Raw genomic sequence first — 22,193 nt, forward strand, 5'->3', positions numbered from 1 at the left:
TAGGCCCTAACATTTAAGGCACAAAACACAGTGGCTGGGTCTGCAGCAGGAAAATGGTATCACATTCTTTCCTCAGAGCAATGCTGAGTCTCAGAACGACGACAGAGAGAATACTGTTAGAGAATTCAACCACTGTGAGTCAAGGTCAAATTGAGAAATCTGCTCACTGATAAAAGCTTCCAGCTTCCAAAATTGTTGCTTCTACAGAAAACTAAAATAATCTGGGATTTGCTTCTCCTGAGCATACAGTACCAGACTTCTGTCAGTGCACTGAAGGATACAGAGAATACACAGAGCAGAGCTCCTAAGTTGCTGCTTTTAGTGACTGAAGATGGCAAAGTTTCACAGAAACAGTAAAACTTCTGCCAGGTATTCCGTAGCAGCATTTCCTGATACTTATCTCAGAAAGAAATTCCACTCCCTTCTTTCCTGATTAGCAGCAAGCACCTCTGGGCAAGTACTTGCCTGAGTTGCAAAGTGCCCAACAGCAAACCTGCTGGAGACTTCAGATGTGACAACAATGACCCAGGAGCTGTCTGTGCCCAAGCAAACCTACAATTGGGAACCCCAGCCTACAGAGTCAGACATTTACTCATACAATGAGCAAAGAATAATAGCAGCCTTCTCATGAGCTCTGCTAGCCGGAAGGTATGTAGCTCGCTTCAAAAGTGATGCCAGTAGAGCTTCACCCTCTCCTGTCCTACCATCAACACTTACATCTGATGTCGTGGGCCAATATAACAAAACAGGAGGCATTACTTTCGGAGTAGCCCTCATACAAACGAGTCAGAGGTCTTAAGACACATATGCAGTGTAGGTAGAGTATTATCTAAAGACGTCCAAGATAAGGAATCTTCAACATTCTACTGCTGTCCTTCAAACAACCTTATATGGATACTGGATACTTTTTTTTTTTTTTTTTTTTAATTAAAGGAAGCTGATTTGGGTGTAAGAAAACTATCCCCAAAATTTTAAAGAATGCAGGAAAAAGGTTATCCAGTCTGCATGTACACTAATACATACAACCTAGCAAGAGCTTTTATTAGCATCATGCACATTGGCTTAATGGCAGAATTCCAATTTATTTTAAAATAAGTGCAGTAGGAGAAAACTTCAAATTTAAAGCTTAAAAAAAAAAAAAAAAAAAGGCACCCAATCCTCCCCAAATTCTTTTGAAAATATGAGGAAAATATTTTATATTCATAATTCTCCCAATTTTGTGTCAGTGCCTCCCATTTATATGAAACAGACATAAGCAAGCTATTAACAATACTACAAGAAATAACAGCTTTTTAGAGCATTGACTAGATAGGACTTAAAGGCACAAAGCTACTGGGCAGAAGTTTAACAATCAAAACTGAATTTTCCTCAAGCCAGTAATCAAGGAAGAGTTCTGCACCAACCAGCGGAAGCACTTCACATGCACATCTCCCTCCCTCTAGAGATTGTTATGCAGGCTATGTAACATCTACATTCCCAGGCAGTCAAAAACAATCACTTTTGTTTTCTGTATCTGTTTTAAAGGAAGTGCTTGACCAATATGTTAAAGTTTCTGTATTAGCAAAATCAGTACTTGCAAAAGATGAGACCTTCGTATCTGAAGAAGAGCATTCCAATTAATGGTAATAAAATTCAAACAGAAATATTAGATTAGTGATAGCAGAAAAGTTTCAAATGACTACTAATCACATTACTTAAACAAGAGCTGTACATATGTTTGTTACAAGCAATAAACAAAACACCTTTTTCTCTGGATTTTATGTCAATAATCAGAAAGTTAATAAGCAAACAATGGAAGAGAGATCCAGTTGAAAGAAACATATCAGTTATCATTTATATTTATGAATATAGAAATTAGAAATGCAGCCAGTGCACATCTAAACACACAGACAGTCTTCAGTATAACAGATATGCACTAAATCTACAAGAAGTTTTGAAAATGTCTATATATGTAGAAATAGTAAGAGGTAACAAATCCACAAGAACAGTGTCGTCCATAGTCTCAGTACACAAAATTACTATCCAGCAAACTAATTAGTCAAGCAAGACACATGATGCATTTGGTGTTCAAATATCTCATTGAAAATGTTAATGCTTTCAAAACTCCCTTTAAGATTGTTTAAGACAGGTACAAAAAAAAAAACCAACCAAAAAACAACAACAAACCACACTGAGAATTATGGCTTCTTCCATTAAGTAGGACTGGAAATCATTTAAGTCATTGAAATTAATCCAAATATATAATGGTTACATTAAAAAGCTGTTAATATCTCCAGTCATTGCTTAGAAAACCAAACCTTTGTTGTTGTTAACAGGCAGTCATGTTTGATTTTTTAATATTAAGCAGCTTTAATTAAGGATTAGTCCAGACTGAAATTTCCAAGGATAGACTTCTTTCTGAGGCTGAGACATATTCTCCAGACAACCAGAAAAATCAGTATTAATTCACATTAGTGTGTTACAGTCATTCCCTGAAACTCAAGTGTTGTCACACTTCACATGAACAACTTGAATATGGGTAATTATCACAGAATGATAAATTATATCTAGAGCAGCTTCCAATAAAACAGTAATCATTGCATATGGTCAAAATGAAGTTCTTAATGTAGAAGGATGATTAAAAAGAACAAAAAACCCTTTTAAACTTATCAGCAGACAAATTACTATACTTAGGAATTATTTAGTCTCTCTATGTGACACTTATGCAATTATTCATTAACAGAATACTGATTCCAGAACTTAATATTTTTCAAGAAGGCTGCAGTTAAATGCAGAAATGTGGAAAAGATTACTGCTTAAATTCAGAAAGGAAATGGTAATTCTGGGCACTAATCTCCCTATACATTTTTAAAGAGTCAAAAAAGAAACAACTCTAGCACCCAGTTTATCATTTATGCCTGATATTTTCCTGTATGATTCCTTGCTTCTTCTTCAAGTCATCTAGTTGGCTTGGTTATTTTTTTTAAGCTGCTTGGGACTGAATTGTAGCTCTAACTCTATGCAAACAATTGCAATTTGCAGCCAGCATAAAAGTGTATCCAACTGTGGAGTCAAAAAACCCAAATTTTTTTCTTCTATTCTCAGTGGTTCACCACTGTCCAATAACCATACAAACCACAGAAATGATGTACAGCTTGGGCAGAATCAACCATAACATTAACAACTGACATCACAGAATCGTGGCAAAAATTAGACTTGAAGTGCCTTTGGAGGAAGGTTTTGGAATATGAGCTCCAGTCCAAAACAGAGCTGCCTACATAAATGTGCTTGCTCAAGGCCTTATACAGGCAAGTTCTGACAGCCTCCAGGGTTAGAGAGCTCTCTGGGCAATGAGTTCACGTTTTACCACTCTCAAACACCTTGCCCTTATCCCAACAGAATCCCTCCAAGTGTAACCATCTTTTGTACTTGTCAAACTCTATCATCAATGCAGGCACATCCAAGAGGAGTCAGAACTCTATTCTTCTTTACAATTTCTCCCTTCAGGTAGTGAAAAGCTGATGCTTAATTCATCTTCAGCCTTCTCCAGGCTAAACTATACAGTCTCTTCTATTGCAGCATATACTGCAGACCCCTAATTGTCCTAACAGCATTCTTTGGATTTTCTGCTGTTTGCCAGCATTTCTATCATTCTGGAGATCCAAGGTGGACACAGTATTCCCAGTTCATCTTCACTAGTACTGAGTTGATGGGAATAACTGCTATAATAACTATTACATCAGGGAACAATGTTCATTTGTCTTTTCAGAATGTCATCAGATGAGAGTAACTATCACATGCATAGATAGATGCATAGATAGATACATAAATAGATATAGATAGATGCATATATATATGGGGAGTTAGTAACTGTTTACTTAATGTGACAGAAGCTAGCAACAGAACTGTGGAAATATTTTTCATATCATAAATAGTAAAGTACAACACTGAACATTAATGCATCTGAAGTTGTCGTGATTTTACTTTATAATTCAAGAACAGTCATTACTCATAAAAATATCTCACTAGGATGATTTCCCCAGAAGTTCTAGGCATCCTCCAAGTTCTCACTGAGTTGGTGTGTTATTACATAGTACCATGGAAAGGCAGTAAAGACTGTAAAATTTGGAAGTCAAGAGCAAATGAATTGGTCTGCCCATTCTAAATGAATAAGCCATGAAATCAGCACAAGTATGCTAACTAGCTCAAGTACCACCAGTAATAAAGTACAGTGGAGATGGGATTCAAGGTTGGCTACTGGCATCTGTAAAACCTTTTAGTACTATTATCATCTAAATTAAATTAATTCAGCTCATCTTGCCTGCATGCAACTACACCAGTGTCAGAAGAATTAGGAGAAACTGCATGTACTGTTAGCTGTAAATTCAGTAAAAATAATAATTCATAAGCCACAGCGTAATATGAACTATGGATTAAACTCAAGGAAAAAAAGGGAGGGGAGCTCTCCCCCAGTATTATACAGTTGGGTTTGAGATGAGCATGCTTCACGTGCATATTCTTATGCTATATTTTTTCCATTAGTTCTCAAATAACAGTAGCATTCTAAAGACAACTGAAGATTCAAAGCATTGCTTAATCTTCGCAGGTTAGCAGGACATTTTGAAAGCTGTATGACAAAGCAGCATTTGGGGTCTGACAGATAATGAGGTATGTGAAAAGGGCTGCCTTTCCCTTTCTCCACAAAGGAGCCACACCTTACCAACACTCTTTTCACTTATTAAACATCCTCCCTACACAGAAGTTCCACTAACTATGCTGTTTCCTCAATACTATCTCCCTTCTTTTCCAGGTCATCAACTTATCTGGCAGAAAGTAGTCCCTTTTGTTCCTAACTTCTTTCTATTATCTGTATGTAGAAACACATACTTCCTACTTAAATTAATCTTTCTTTGCAGCCTAAAAGCCGGAGATCTGAGCACATATTGTGACTTAAACTGAAAAGAAAGTACTGCTGACTATTAAACAAAAAAACAATCATCTTTGGAACACAACTCGCAGGCTAGATAAAAACAGAACAGCAGGGCTTGTCATAGACTTCCCTGGATGAGTCAAAGTTTAAATGACTCCTGACAATTTTACTCATCTCCAGTCTTCTGGACCAAATCCAGACAGCCTGCATACTTCAAACAAAATGAAGTCTGCTCTTTAGAGATGGTCTACTCAGACATTTGGTTAGACTTGTGCCTCCATCTGCATACTTCAGGAAATGAAATTCTTTTCAGGGAGAAGGTGCAATGAAGAAAACAGAAGGCAGTTCAAAAGAAATAAAAAAAAGAGGTTCTGTATCACTTTTATCTAATTAAAATAGCACTGGGGGGGGAGGGGGCTGACTGTTTAGCACCACAATACTGCACTTTTGTGGGTGCATCACTAGGTTACTCGTTTATGTATACAGAGTAACAAGCCAGTAAACATTACAGAACTAATGCTGAAGTCAGTAACAATCCATTATCACGAATAGCAAAACACATCACCTTCCCAGATCATCCGAAGGAAGGCCTGCTCAGATACATCTGATTCATTCTGCTAGTCTATCCTGACTGAATCTAGCCAGGTTATTGGCCCCAGCTCAACACCAATACAGTTCTGGGCAGAGCTCTTCAAATCCTGCTTTCACCAGGCTGTTCCAGCACCAGCAGTCTCACTGTTAAGTGCATGTTCTGCCCTCTTAACTCCAAAATATGCAGTTTGTGACAATTACTATAAGAAAAAATAGGCACTTCAAGAGAATTTTAATGACCAGCCCAGAAAGGTAATGATCTGCTTTTATTTTAATCCTCTTAAACGATACACACGTTTTCAAAGAACAACAGTTGTTCTGTCTTTCTGAAGTTAAACAGATCTCTGCAAACAGAACATTACTATTTTGGTAGAGATAAAGGGAAGAAAAAAAACGATGGCTTTGTGATGGGAAAACTGAGGGCTTGGCTTGTTCATTTGTTCTCTTGCTAATTTTCTGAAGGTTTTCTAAGTACCTACTGGCTAATTTAGGTTTCAGATGGTAAGTTGTGATGACATTTCTTCAGTTACCTACACATGCTTATCATCTTAGTCTGAGGTAAAGAACAGCATCAATTTCCATTGGTTCTTCATGAGAGAAAACACATACACATCACACCTGTGAGCCATACAGCACAAAAGATATTGATATGGTATGACAGTTTCACTCTCTGGGAGCTCCTATTTCAAACTTTGAATGTGATAACCCAGTAATACATGACTTACAGTCCACAAATGAGAAAAAAAACAACACAGGACTTCTTTAAACATGAAACTGAGAAATAAAGAAAATATAGGTCCCATTCTGTCTGTAACGTGAGAAAAAGATCACACGAATTTAAAAACTAAATACTGCATATTTTGAATGTTTATAGAACTTCTTTAATAAGAACAATTCAACATCACCATACATTCATATTGTAGGTAAACCCTACAGTATGAATAAGCATTACATTTTTTTTCCACAATATTTTCAGTAAAATGACTTCATTATATTTTATAAAATATAAAGAAGTCTTAAAAGTGGTCATGAGGTTTTACTGTTCATTTTGCCCACTCATGCATCTGAAACACCAAGTCCAGCTTTTACCAGCTATAAAGGATGCCTGTGAAAACTTCAGGGTATGGCTGCTTCTCTATCCACATCTGATGAAAAGCAGCTGTGCTGACTCTAAAAACCTTCTTTTATCAGAACTATTATATACCGAAAGTTATAGACGGTAATTCTTTGAACCATGCAAGAAATACAGCTCTCACACTAAAAAGAGTTGAAATCTCATTTGTTTGATCCTAAGTCATCATTAGGCCCACAGTCTGAATATTTCAAAGCAGAGTGTCTTTATGTTTCTACCACAAAAGGCCAGAAGAAACAGCCACCCACTTGAAAATCCTCTTTACCCATGATAAAAAGAGCCATAACATTATTATAGCAAGAACAGTAGTAACATTTTCCATCATTTCTGACCAAGGAATTTCAGCAATTCTTACAAAGGAGCAGAGGTCAATGTAGCTACATACCCTGCCTTTATTGCTTCCCCACTACATTCAGGCATCCATGATATTAGTCAAAATTAAGATGCACCCATTCCAAAGAAGTGCTCTAGCTAAGGAAATATCTATTTTAAGGACATAAAATCAACTCACTGAAGTCTGAGGAACAAGCAAAAGCACAGCTCAACCAGTAGACAGAAAATTACCTACTTAATTTAGTCGCAGACTGATACAAAATCAGAAATAGTGGAAGGGGGGAAATAAAAGATGCTAGGAATACCTATGACTTGTTACCAGCTACAAATTCACTATCACAGCTCTGTAGATGCCCCCTTTAGGGAGCCTACAGACACTGGAGAAGTTTATCATGCTAGTTTATCATACTCCTCTAGTACTTTCTTCTCAGCAGAAACATTTATATGGAATTATATTTGGTCATTACACTCCCTCAAAAAAGCAAAAAAGGATTCTTTTTCCAAAACCAAGTTTAATACTGAAGAACATATCCTGTAAGCACTGCAGTCAATCACTAAATAGAATAACACCTCCTATATTTAAGCAAAGAAGGAAATTATTTGAAGTTTCACAGAAACAAGCCCTGTAGATGTATCATAATTTACAAGGCAGTATCGCAAATGCTACTTTCTTCTCTTTTTTGTGGTGATTCTTTCTTGTTTCACAGAGGTTTAAAATTATTACATCTCAAACGAAAGCCTATAAAAACATTCTGAAAAATATAACGTGCTTAAAAAGAGTTTTCTTGGTTTCACTAGCTTTTCTTGTTTCTTTTTTATGAAGATCTGAGAAATTAAAATTAGCATTTGAAAGTATTCAAGATTGTTTAAACTTCACATTTAGGTGCCAGATTCCACAGGTGCAATTTCTCACTAAATACAGTGAAACCTTCCTAAATACAGTTCAGCCTTGCTAAGCAACCTCTGTTCTTAAGCAACAGTAATATCCAGTTTGCCTACAACTAAAGATAGACAAATAATCAACTAAAAGTGTCTGAGACGAGTACAGAAAGAAAATCCTGCTTACTTGTTCTCCTACCTTGCAATATTGAAGGTATCCATTAGAGGTTCTATAATTTCTGCTTCAATAAAGAGTCTTAACTCATACTATTTCTTTGTGCACTTATCTGTTCTGCCATTAACACAGTTCACTCACATTAGAGATCTTGTGGCTTCAACTGTAACAAGTGTTAATACAAAGAGCACAAAGTGTGCTTCTGCAAACACACCAGCAACAGGACTAAGGGATAGGATTTTATTTTCAGTAAAGCTAGTAGTTCTCAATATAGAAAGGAGAAGTATGCTGGCACAGCATTTTGCTTCTCTTGAACTGAACTGCTTGCAAGACAAATGCTACTACATCAGAATACAGTTTTCTTACAGAATTATTAAAAAAAAAAAGCAGTTTTCATTGATTTGTGACAATACAGGCTTTAGGGAAATATATTTTCTTATGGATTCTTACTCCATAAGAAACACTTCATTTACTCATATACTCATTGTTGTAAATTGACATCAGTCAGTTTGCTGTCGATATCTACACAAAGCAATCTCCCAAGAAGTTAAAGTATTTTGAATTGAACCAGATTCAATACATTTTTACCAAAGACGTTTTACACGTATATTAATGCATCTTTCAAGATCTTATTAGGCAAAATGTCAAGTTGAGATAACCCTTCAATTTCTAACTGCTTCAATTAAATAACTATCAGAAACCAGAGTTTCCAAGTAAGCACTTAGATTTCAAAATTATTAAAGAAGAAAAAAAAAAATTGAAAACCCACACATTCATTAAATAAACATACCAAATCCAAAATAATTTGACACCTTGCTGTCTAAAGCAAACACATGCCTCAAAACTTCTTGCATTCAGAGGTTTTCCTGTTCTGTTTAATTTTAACACACAGAATCACAGAACCATAGAGGCTGGAAGGAACCTCTAGAGATCATTTAGTCCAACCCCCCTGCCAAAGCAGGCTCCCTAGACCACGTTGCACAGAGGAAGAAGTTAATTCTGTTTAGTATCTCAACATAGTTAAATGTTAACATAGTTAAATGTATTATCCCTTAAATCTTTCAGAAATCCACCAGTAATTATCTAACAACGACTTCAGAGATCAGGAAAACATACTGAAAATTATTTCACCAGCCAGTAGCTTCTGAAACCTATACACAACTTTCCAACCTACAGGTCTCTGAGAACCATGATAAGTAGGAAGAGATGCTGAAATGATGTTATGTTTCACACTGCAATAAAAATTCACACCCTCTGTTTAAAGAAAGAGCATTAATTTTATAATGTTCTGTTCTGCATTATTTTGCTGATTTTTTCCAAGTCAATGCTCACCAATGAAAGACCTTTGTGAAAGCCAGTAAAATCAGGAATAAAAGTTAAAAGGGTGGAGGGAGTAAAATTATTAATTTTATTAATAATTTGTTTATCAGAGTCCACATCTATTGCCTATCAGTGGCAATCTGTAAGCATAAATGAGAGGAGAGCTATTTTGCTTTTACAATCTAAGATAGTTCCAGGTGAACAGCACTTATACCCCAGGTGTGACCATCGGTTACACAAAACTACACTAAGTATTTTGTTGCTGGTTTTGTTTTGTTTAAACAGTTGTAACTCAACTCAATTTATGACTCAATTCAAGTTCCTTGAATATCCCAAGCTAACATTTGGGCTATCACATACTCACTGCTCTTTTTTAGTCAAACAGATCTTTTCCATGACATTACTTAAACATATTTATTAGCATGGTAGTACTAAACATAATTAATATTTGATGCAGTGTATTACCATTCTGCAACCCCATCCACAGTTGTTTATGATCCTTTTTTTGCATCTCATTGATGATTTGACTTTTGTGCTTTAAAGCATCTGCTTCTTTTATGCAAGCCATAAAATGAGCTTCAATCACATCCTTAGAATGGCAGTGCAGAAGATCCTTTTCCGGAAAATTCTATAAAGAGAAAGACAGATCAAGAGAAATAAATGTATCACAGACCTCAGAAGTTGAAGAATAAAAGATTATTTTAATCTGCTTTATATTTATACAACAGAAACAGACAGCAACTTTCTACTTAGCGAAGATAACATCTATTTTCTTACTGATGAAAGAAAGGTTTAGCAGTGAAAAAATGTTCAAAAAAAAAATTAAAGTTGAACAATTTTCTGTAAAACTAGAAATTACTTTAACCTACTCAACCTCAACTTGAACATTTAAATACATAGGTGGATATATTTAGTCCCTTACCTACCTTCCAAATTCAGGGAAGTGTTTTAATATGCTTTCAAGCATATGTTCAATTCTCTAGCAGTTCCTACCACTTCTCAATGAAGTTTATGTAGAAAAGTTTCCTCCAATTATCATCATCCACATGTATGAATTACAGCATATAGGTCATCAGCAAACATTTATTCTCAAAGATGTTGGAAAGCTTTATCCAATTTTACTTACTAGACGTGTTTATTGTTAGACTGCATAACATGATTTCATGATTCCTTTTTATTTCATTAGCACTGCTGAGAGCATTCAACATTGCAGATGTACAATTATTACTTAGTAAGTGATAACTACCTTTCTAATTCATTTACTAAGAAAGTATAGCATTAATCTTGTTCAGGTACAAATCAGACACTTTTGGATATTAACTATTCAGAAGTGTAGGTATAGGTGTAGTTTTTCTTCTAGTGACAGCATCATTTGCAATCTTAAAATACAAGCACATGGTATCACAAATCCATTATTTGGATTTGTTAAGTTTAAAAACCCTGCATGTTTTATCCCCTCCATATCCACTCCCTTTTCACAGTTGCTTATTGACTACACTGAACAGCACAACCCCTGGAATCAAACCAAAGTAGCATCATTAGTACTCCCCTTTATAACATGGGCTTGCCACATATTTTTATTTCTCACCTCTTACTCTACAATGTTCTCTTTTCTCTTAACCCATTAGAAATAAGCTGTTTAAAAAAAAGTTTTTGTAAGGACTGTCAAAACCATTTTGGAAATGCATGTAATAGGAGATATTTCAAAGGGTTTTTTTTACAACAGAGTTAACAAGTCACAGTAGGAACAATATTCTACTGGAGAAACCCACACCTTTCCTCTTGTAACAGCTAGCAATATGAAAAAGAGTTAGGGATAGCCTTACCTAGAAAGATAAGAACAATAGTACCCCCTTCATTAGATTACTGAAGAGAGGTTAGAGAGTTTCTCAATTACAGACTGGTGGGGTTGGCAAGGATCTCTGAGTCCATCTAGTGCGACCCCTGTTTGATCAGGGACACCCAGAGCAGGGTGCCCAGGCCTGTGTCCAGGTGATTTTGAATATCTCCAAGGAGGAGACCACACAACCTCCCTGAGAAACCTGTGTCAGTGTTCTGTCACCTGCACAGCACAATATACATCCTGGCGTTCCAGTCTGTGCCCACCGGGCACCACTGAAAAAAGACTGGCTCCATCCTCACTCCATCCTCCTTTCAGGTATTAACAAATATTGGAAAGATCCTTCCCCCAAATTCTTCCCTTCTCTATGCTTAGTATTTCACACAGTGTTTTCTCTGTGACATTAAACCCTGACACTGGGATCTGTGCATCAAGATTATCTTCCAAAACCACAAGTGCAATAGGAAGAGAAGACTGCCAATTTCTTTCCCCTGAAAGTACAGTTTGGCATCTAACTTGACAAAGAAGTACTACTGTTAATTCAGACCAATGGTCACAGAGCTGACTAGAAAACAAGACATAGATAAAGCTTGTTTCTCATATAGGTATGGCCAAGTACGAAGACTTTAGAGGAGATGAGCAAGAAATGAAAGCTCTTTCCAGAGCAAAGCTCACTCTCTCCTTCAATGCTGAGCATCTAAGCTTACCAGGTTCCAAGATTAATGGAACACATTACTGGGATTGTTATTTGCCTGCTGACATCTGCAAGAGCCTGTAAAATACTTTTAGAAGTTTAACTAACTTGTTCAAGTGAAGTATATTCTGGTAACCAATCCAAAAGAAAAGAACGATCAGAAATATTACATTTCAAGATCAAAAAGTTCTTCACATGCAAGAATTCAAAGCAAGACACCAGCATCCCTCAAAAAAGATGAAAGAACAAACGTACCTAAGCCAAGTAATATGGGAACCTACAAACTGACTTCCACAGTTTAAAGTTTAAGGTCTAGCAAGCTTTGAGAAAATAACAAATTCAAGAACTGTGTTGTTACATCTGTCTAAGTGTTGAACTGCCAGGTCAGATATTCAAGTTTTCCTACAAAGATCTCCACGCTGATTTTTCTTCAATGAATTTCAAATGACAGCAAATGTCATTCCTTGGGAATGTATTTTAAGACATAGCATAGTCTACAGAATAGCAAGGAGATACTTAAAACTGATCAAAGCAAGCTGAACTGGTAGAAAGTACAAAGATGTAAGAATTCACTTTCCCAGCTTCTAAGTGGTAACACTGGAAGACATTCCCATGATCTCGGTGCTGTCTTTTTTCCTTTAGATGAAAAACACTAGCACATTTCTATTCAGTACTGTGAGTAGAAGCTGAAGAACTTGAGCACAGAAGACGTAACATATAACAACACTGCTATACCTACTACAGACATACTAAATTTTACTTACATGAGACTGCCAACATAAAATATGGTATCCTCACTTATATAAAATAGGGAACAGAAGAAGAAAGTTTTGCAGTTAAATATGTAACACATTCCTGTTTGTTTTTAAGTTCTACTTGCCTATACAGGAAATAGTGAAATGTAAATAACTTGACTCAGTTCCCCGAAGAAACAGACAATCATAAACAAGCTGGTAGTCACCTGTGGTTATGCAACTATGAGATTTGCAAAAAGTTTTCAGAGATCTCACTGGCAGCTTTAATTCAAATATTCCTATTACTGATGTCCTATTCCCTCTATGTCCTACGTCTGTAGAAGACAGGCTATTAAGAGTTGACCAGGATTGTCTTAGAAAGCTAAAGTACTGCAGGTTTTGCTTCACGTATCAGTAGATATTTACAGTATAATTTTAGTCATAAAGAGGAAAGTATCATCTGTACAGACAGAAGCACTAAGAAACTTCTTACATAAAACTGTTCCAAAACCATAGCAGCCAATTTCATCAGTCTGGTTTCGTAACCCCATTCCACCCAGACTTATGTATCAGTTCCAGTTCACAAAACACCTGTTTATACAGTGACAGTCAGTATTAGGGTAATTTTTTTAAAAATTACACCAATAATACAGCATTAAAGGTCATAAAGAACATGTCCAGTGGCAGTGGAATGGTCCGTGTGTTTGTGTTTAGTTACCATCAACAGTCCTTTCTTTGAGAAATTTTTTTTTTTTTAAGAAAAAAAAAGAAACCTACGCCTCATTTATACTACTGGTTTTCACAATGTCTCTTAACAGTTCTATAATTCATGTACTACGTGGCAAAGCACTTCTTTTTCAGTCCACCAGACCCCATTTTGAACTAAGAATACCAAGAATGGAAGACAGCTGATGCCATACAAAAGCAGATGGAGCTTCTCACTATAGGAATGACATTGAGGTCCTGGAGTGTGTCCAGAGAAGGGCAACGAAACTGGTGAGGGGTCTGGAGCACAAACCTTATGAGGAGCGGCTGAGGGAGCTGGGATTGTTCAGTCTGGAGAAGAGGAGGCTCAGGGGAGACCTCATTGTACTGTACAACCTCCTGAAGGGAGGCTATGGTGAAGAGGGGTTTGGCCTCTTCTCCCAGGTAACAAACAGGACACGGGGAAATGGCCACAAGTTGTATCAGAGGAGGTTTACATTAGACATAAGGAAGAACTTTTCCTCTCAGAGAGTGGTCAGGCACTGGAATGGCTGCCCAGGGAGGTGGTGGAGTCGCCGTCCCTGGCAGCGTTCAAGAGGCGTCTGGATGACGTGCTGCGAGATGTGGTTCAGTAGCTTGTGGTGGCAACGGTGATGAGGAGACGGTTGGACTAGATGATCTTATAGGTCGTTTCCAACCCTGTGATTTTATGATTCTATGATTCACTACAATAGGTCGTCTGTAGAAAAGCAAGGGCCAGCAGGTAAGGGCTTCAGCAGAAGAAAGTTGTTTGCCTTTCACCTGGCATATCTGATTTACCTTCCTCTTCTAGGGACAGCATTTCCAAAGCAGTTCATCACCTCCTGCCAACTACTCAAAAAGAGAGCTGGTTACCACGCTGAGAACATAAATAACGCTAGGCATTCTGAACTTAATGGAAAAGAATAAAAGTTTCCCTCTTCTCCATAAAGCCACAACTTGGTAACAGAAGCAAGTAACCTAGACTACAATACCACAGGATTCTCAGACGTTAGTACTCTGTTCAGGTACATCAACTATGACTAAGGCAACTACAGTTCAGTTTTAGTAAAGATATAAATCAATGATGTCTCGTTGAATACCAGTAGAAGATGCAAATAAATTGTTTCTTCAACAAGGAATATTTTTGTTCTTTATTTGACTGCATACTTTTGTAAAAGAAATGAAAAGCCATGACAGCAAAAATTAAAGCATGGAAAAATCTAACAGTAGCTAAAATAAATAAAATATATGGTCCTTTGAAGAGTAACTACACACAAATGAAAAGAATAATTCAGGCAGCAATCCACCTAGACTCTTTAAACTGTAAAGAATTAAAACACATGAAAATGTCATCAACATTTTGACATACTTTGATACATTGTGGTTATGTTTTACGTTAAGCATTAAGGTGGGCTAATTTAAACAAGCTTTCAAGTTACGTCAAAAACAAGAAAAGAGATTAAGCAGGTGCTTAATCCAAGGTGTTATGTTTTTAAAAACTAAGTTAGAAAAACTTCTAAAATAACACTTCTTTAGCAGTAAATTATTTCCACTGATCTTTCATGCATCCCCTTGAGAAAAACTTATTAGCTTGAGAAAATCCCCTTGAGAAAAACAAATTAGCTGATCTCTGGGCCAGCAGCAATACAAGGACAGTTGAAATCAGCTTTCATTACTACATGAAACTGAAATTCATTGCGGTGCTGCAATTCATTTCTCAGGGCAGCTCTACTTTGGGATGGCAACATCCTCTCCTTGGTACTGTTAGTCTTCCAGAGCTCTCAGGATGTGCAACAATTAAATCACAATCTATGAAACTAGACACCCTACAGTTTCTTCAAAACAGCTTGGAAGTTTCTTTACCCCACCCCTCTTTGACATATATCAGAAGTGTAGCAATTATAATTGTTTCAAAAACATCCCTGTCTTTACATTCACTTTTACTGTTTCAACATGCAAAATTATATATCCTAAGAACAATTATACATCATAAGAAAACACAATTACAGTCTATGCTTCAAAAATAAATCACATTACTGATACTAGAAAGATCATTTATAAAACAGAGGAATATTTTGAATGAAAACATTCAATGACACTGCTTCCCAGAATGCCTTCCAGTATGCTCAAATCTCACGCTGAAGTCAAGTTTATTAATTTAGTGCTTTCTTTTGTACATTTTCCTATTTTATTGTTTCTTTTATATCTCTATAGTAATAAACCAACTAATTTCATAGTTAAACATAATGATTTTTGGTTCTCACTTCAAAACATACCTGGCACCACCTTCTCAATGCATTTCAGAGCATGAAAGAATCTGGCACAAGTACTTTTCTGAGCAAAGATCAGTAGTGCCATGAAGTCATACCTAATGGTTTTACAATGCATAATCAAGGTAACGTCTCTCCTGTGACTAAACTGTCACAAGACCAAACCCATTTCACTCAGTTCTCTAAGGGGACCCACATGAAGTACAACTTCAAAGAATGATAGCAACTCCCTGACTTCAAGGATTTCTGCAGTATCTCATATCTATGTTAATGTGCCCAAAGGGATGAGCACTTCTCAATCTTCCAAGTCTTCAGTCAACTTGAATTGACTGTTACGGAAAGTTCTTCCTTTTTATCCACTCAACTGCACTGATGCAATCTCGTAACTCCACTTGAAAAACAATTTTGGATTTTCAGATTACAATAGAATCATTTTTAAAAGATCATTTTCAAAGCACACACAAGCTCATGGAAAAAAAACTGTAGATTTTCAGGAAATTTTAGCTATTTCCTGAGGAACAAACATTCTCATCACAAAGTCCTACCATTTACCTGTTTGTAAAATAAGAACAATTATGAAAATTTTTCATAACTTCTGAATTTCATGTAATCCTGTGCTCAGTTGTTCTTAATCTAAGGTGTATTTCAATTTTACCTTGAAATGCACTGTGATGCTCCAAGGAAGGGCTGTATTTGATGCATGCAAATCAAACAGCAAACCAATTGGGTAATGCCTAGAAAATTAAAAGATTAAATGAACATAGAAACTGTGCATTTAATTCTACATACAACAGTTAGAATATCTACATAAGTAAACTAGCTGCTTTCATTCCGCAATTTGTGTTCATTTTTGTTTATTCAGAAAAAAAGTTTACACAGACAGGTATAATTGACTTACAGTTCACAGTAAAAATCAGGCCTGGTATTCACATATTCACATATTCAAAACCAGTGGTCTTAATGCTATGCCCATAGAACATTTCTAGCACTGCAACTGCATAAGCAGCCTACAGCTGCCCTGTGAAACCCTTCCAAGTAGTATTTTAAGTTAAGAAGTTCAACATTAACACGAGTCGTTCTGACAGTAGCTGTTCAGACATTTGAAAAGCTAAATGATTTATCTGTAGAAAAGATGAAAAGGAAAAAAAAATGGTGATCCCTTCATCTTTACTATCAAATCAAGGGGAGGAAAACTAGATCAGAGTTTTGAATTTCAATGGTATTCTCAACTGGAGAACACATACAAATCTGCTCCCTCCAAATATTCCCTTTTGTCCTGTAACTTCATCCCTTTTAAATTCTTTAGAAGATGCAGTCTCCAGCAATGCAAATTACACATATCATGTACATAAAACTTCCGGGTATTTTGAAAAGCTCTGTTCTCTTTCCCTTCAAAGAAAAAAAAAAAATCAACCAACTGAAAAGGCCTCATTAGTTTCCTGATCTTACAAAGATAAACACACTTAGTAGTAAACTCAGCAGCTCCAATAAATTAAATAGGATTGAACAGAGGACGCAGAGTCAACCAAGAACGAGTTTCAAAAGTTCAAAAAAGCAGTAAGAGAGTATTACCCTAAAAGCACCTGTGAGAAGCCAATTCACTCACTTCTAAGCTGTCATAAACAGGGCTCTGGCACCCTCTACTGGTAAACCCATGTAAAACTATGCCAGAAACACAACAGCAAAACTTTAAAAAGGGCACAATTCTTGAATTTATCTATTGCATTTGGGACTTCTTAAGAAAATAGGGGAAATATACCAAGATCTAGAACTGTTCTCTCCTTTCAGGGGGTATTTGGGGGGAACAAAGCATACAGATAACATATGTATTCAGATTCATCCAGATTCAGTGGTAGAAACTTGAGCTTTATCACTAAGACATTTTATTAACTGCCAATCATGTATTGAGTTCTTCAGCAGGGTTTCAGCAAAAGTGCTTTTCCAGACGCATTAGGCAACAAAAATCAGATTTCCTTTGATAATTATATGAACATTAAAAAAAACCTTCCCATTTATATATTATATATATATGTATGTACGTATTTATATATGCAGAGCTACAAAAGACACCAAACCATCACTGGCCTACACCTATTTTCTATCAAGCACAGATAACAAAATAAACATAATCAAGTTTAAGTGAAATCCTTGTGCTTTGTACAGATTATATTAGAATCACAGAATCATTCAGGTTGGAAAAGACTTTAAAAATCATCAAGTCCAACCACAACCCAACCATACTACCCTAACCTTAACAACCCTCTGCTGAATCGTGTCCCTGAGCACCACATCCGAACAGTTTTTAAACACATCCGGGGCTGGTGACTCAACCACCTCCCTGGGGAGCCTATTCCAGCTTAAATATATAAGTATATGCTTCTCATTCTGAAGAGATCAGCCCTGAAATCATTTTGTTCATAGCTGAACACCTGAGACTGGTGATGACAGCAGACTGTGAGAAAAATCATTTTCTGTTCTGAAATGAAGTCTTACATTATGAGTAAGGTTCGCAACAGGAGTAATTCAGTAATGACAGGTAAGATTCTTCCTGCCTCGAATTCCAGTTCGCATACTGGCATTTAATCCAAAGCCCACAGAAGCCGTAAGTAATGCCTGTACCTAATGCTGTATTTCATTTATTTTTGAGATGCAGTTAGAAGCATATTTTTCAAAAGTCTGTAATCAATAGCATGCTACATAAGACCAAAACTATTATTTGTATTTCACACTAATGCTGTATTTCTTAATCAAGACAGGATTAAGAGAGGCATTAAGAAGGTAATGGGGAATAAAAGAAGACTTGTCAATTTGTAAATGGGATGAAAAGGAGCAATGTTCCTTCAAACTCCGTTCTTAAGAGTGAATCTGCCTTGTGTTAAGGATCAGTATTCCCTCATTAAAGATGTTGCATCCAGCAGTACTACTGTGATGCTGTTTCTGAACCTTTATTTGAAAAATGTTCATTGCAACTAAAGAAATATGCAGATGCTCTCAGGAACCAACAGTAACAGTAACTAAAATATAATAATTCAAAAACCCAAGCACGACTTTAAAGATTTGCTACCACTAAAGAATAGAAAAAAACAGAACAGCAGCTAAGGGAACCCACAGAAATATTATTTAACACCCCCCATCCCCACCTATACACACACACACAAAGAAATCCCAAAAATAAAAATCAAAAATAGAACCTGTTTCCCCTCAACCCCAACACATGGGATTGGGGAAAATCAACCTGGTCTTAACTGAAGACGGTATTTTCTCAAAGGAAAAGGAAAAATAAGGGGTTGGGGGGAGGAATACAAAGAAAATGTCTTAGAGACCAAAAGTCTCATTAAAAAAACACGTAGCTAGAATAACGATTGGTTTGCGAAAGCTTTCAGTCCATAGAAGCATAACAGCACTGACTTCTAGCCATTCTCTATGTAATATTGCTTTTGTTATTACACAGAAGGTGGTTTCAAGGTGTGAGAGATGCCCTTGAAAACATAATTTTAAGAACTTTAAGTCCTTTTGAAAGTGACAGATGGGTACTGATCAAATGGTGCTCTGGCCCTCTGTCTTTAGCCAGTTCCTAACTGGGCAGGGTAAAGCATCCATTCCACTGGTACCACAGACCTCCCACACAGCTGCCAGGCCTTGAGCATAATTCACAGAATGGGGACAGAGACTCCACTGAAGTTGAGCAATTGCACTCAAGAATGGTCACAACCTACACAATGCCCTCCCCCAGAATTCACTGAAGAAAGTTCCCTTGGTATATCAGATGCTTCCACTCAGCTTGGGCAGCTGAGAGGCCTCAAGCTGCCAAGAGTGCTTGCAATCTCTCCTGAGGGCTAGCGGAAGCAGAGGTGGTGGCACTGCCTGCAGAAGGGATGTGTTGATGGAGGAAGTGCTGCCAATAAGCTGAGCTATGGGAGGCCAGCACACCACTCAGTGTCAGGGAAGATAGGCATCTCCACCAGGACTTTGCAGAGGTGACACCCTGAATGCTCAGCTGCACAGAAGGTGGGTCTGCAGTCACTGGAGCACCAAATGGCGACTCACAACATGAGGAAGACAAGAGGTTATGAGCTCTGATAACAAAAACCAGGCCCTGCCTCTACTTGCAGGTAGTGCTCCAGTGGCAGAAGGCTGAAAGTTCCAAGGAAACGGCAGAGCAGCCTGAACAGCACAACCACCAAATAGAAAGCAGTAATAGTGGTAGATTACTCCTACTCCCAGTCCTAGATGGGACTCACTCTCCACCTGCCCACTTCACTTGCTATAGAAAGGTTTATCTGCAACTTCTTGGCAAGCAGAAGACTAGCAGGTTTTATCCTGGACATCTAGTCCCTGCTATTCATCCACATGGGTGCAAATAGTAATTGCTGAAGAAGGGAATCTTGAATGTATTAAAAGTGAAACACAGCTTCAGAGGCTAGGTGGCATGCCCACAGGTTCATGAAAGATAAATGCTCAAGGGTGACAAATGCATGTCAGTAAGTGGTTGTGGAGCTCGTGTGGCAAGAGGATCTTAGTTTTTACAATCACAAGACACTCCTTTAGGACAAAGGTCTGCAAGGGAGAGATGGAAATGCCTAAGTGGGGTAAAAACATCTTTGCCTTCAGGTTGGCTGGTCTGGTGGCTATCAACTATGAGCATAAGGGCTGTGAATAACAACCCACACTCAAATGAGAAATTAGTGGACATGGATAGAAAGCAGGTGGCAAAATGTGACAGCTACAAGAGAGATCTTAAAATGAGAAATGAATTACAGAAATGCAGGTGGAGAAGGAGCTTTCCTCCCACCAACAGAAGTTAAACTTTTCTAGCCCTTTCCCATCTTAGGAAACTACTTTCCAAATCCTATAAGCAGATTCTGCCTGCATTTCCTTCAATGCAGTTATAGGTTTAAGCTCCCCTAACTGCACGGTGTCTGAGAGTATTTGATACGCTGCATTTTCATCTGTACTGCTATGGAGTCTGCTGACCTCTTCTGGCAACTCCTTATCCACAGACCTTCCCTCAACACACACCTGCAGGGAAGGAACTCATCTTCCTGTGCCCCAACAGTCTGATAGGAGGCCTCAGGCTCCACCTGGAATTCCAAACAGGAAGAGTTGCACCCTCTTCCAAGATCTTGGTTTGAGTACAGCAGAGCATGAATTTGAAACTGTTTGAAATTTATTCAGTACTCACTGCAAAACTGAAGAGCTGCAGCTGAAAGGACATACACTGTATCCCAGCCAAGTATTACACAAAGCAGATTGCAAGAAAAATGACACAGTGTAGACTAAGTAATTAGAAATATTACAATCAATCACAGAATCAAATATTTGAGTGAGACCAGATGACATTTAAAGGTCCCTTCCAACTCCTCTTGCAGTGAGGAGGGACGCCTGCAGCTAGATCAGGTTGCTCAAGAGCCCTTTCCAGCTTGCCTTTGGATGCACCACTCATGGAGATATTCACCACCCTTCTGGGCAACCCGTTCCACTGTTTTACTGCTGATGTAATGTTTGCTAATCACAAGACGTTCCATGCTACATTCATAGTAATAAAATATTCAGTTTCACTTTTGACAGCCAATTAAAAAAAGCTACAACAGTCACTGTTTGTTTGTTTTTTTCCTATTATGATACAAGAAATAGAAGAGATTCAAAATACTAAGTCCTTGCCACAGGTAGGACCAGTGCTATCTAAACAGAGCCTAGAAAACACTGCAGCTCTCAGTGTTTTTTCAAACTCAAGCAGAAAAAGAAAAATGAAAAAAAAAAAAAAACCAACCAAAACAAAACACTTGCATAAAGTACTCAAAAACTAATCAAATAAGACTGTATCAGTGTGATTCTCCAAACCCTTATGAAAAAAATATATTTTTCACAGACCACATAACAACAATAACAGAATTGCAAGTAATTATTTCAATTAAGTTGAACACAATTCAGCGCAGGTCTACACATCAATATTATTTTGTCTGTTTTTAAGCACAAAGGCATATCACACAAATGGAAAGTAAATGTTATGCACATCTTATTGCCTGCAAGCAGAACATTTAATTCACATTAACACAGAAAAAAAAGTATTATTTCCAGAGATTTCAGGTGTCTTAAAAATGCAGAATAAACTCAACAGATTTCTTTGGTAATCCTACAGCAAGAGACAATAAGGCCAAAAATACAGGCATTTCATATTACAAGGACAAGAACAAAAACAACAGGTGCAGCACAGCCTCTCTTTTATACATAAAGTACAAGCAGAATCATCAGTATTATGCTCAACATTAAACCTTCTTCAGATTTTCCTCCAATCAACATCTTCCCAATCTTCCTCCTCTTTTGCCTTCTCTGAAACCCAATGAAGTGGTTAAGTTAGGAGAAGTATTGACACTGTGCTAAACTCATAAAGTCTCCACACAATGAACTGAGAAAAGGCACAAACTTAAACTCACCATTTCAGTGGCGTACCTTCATATTCAAACCATATTTCATTAACTTCCTCTTGTCTCATAACTTTCTGGAAGTGTTTCTTTACTTTGTCTGTTACCAGTGTCAAGTAGCTTATTCTTGGCAAAAGCAGCTGAAAGAAAAAAAAAACAACACATCCT

General features: G+C 37.2%; 1 protein-coding gene across 4 annotated transcripts in view; it reads right to left on the reverse strand.

Moving 5' to 3' along the window:
* Positions 1–22,193, reverse strand: part of ATG5 (autophagy related 5) — a 74,679-nt gene that overhangs the window by 46,942 nt on the left and 5,544 nt on the right. For all 4 annotated transcript variants that reach the window (XR_007374977.1, XM_048935611.1, XM_048935610.1 and 1 more), the window contains exons 3-5: positions 22,038–22,165; positions 16,259–16,337; positions 9,805–9,967 (exon numbers count right to left, since the gene is read on the reverse strand). Coding sequence is in view for 3 of the 4 variants with exons in the window: in XM_048935611.1 (XP_048791568.1) it covers positions 9,805–9,967; positions 16,259–16,337; positions 22,038–22,165 (370 nt within the window). In the remaining variant the exon portion in view is untranslated. The remainder of the gene's footprint in view (positions 1–9,804; positions 9,968–16,258; positions 16,338–22,037; positions 22,166–22,193) is intronic.

The sequence above is a fragment of the Lagopus muta genome, chromosome 2, assembly GCF_023343835.1.
Source record: "Lagopus muta isolate bLagMut1 chromosome 2, bLagMut1 primary, whole genome shotgun sequence".
Lineage (NCBI taxonomy): Eukaryota > Metazoa > Chordata > Aves > Galliformes > Phasianidae > Lagopus > Lagopus muta.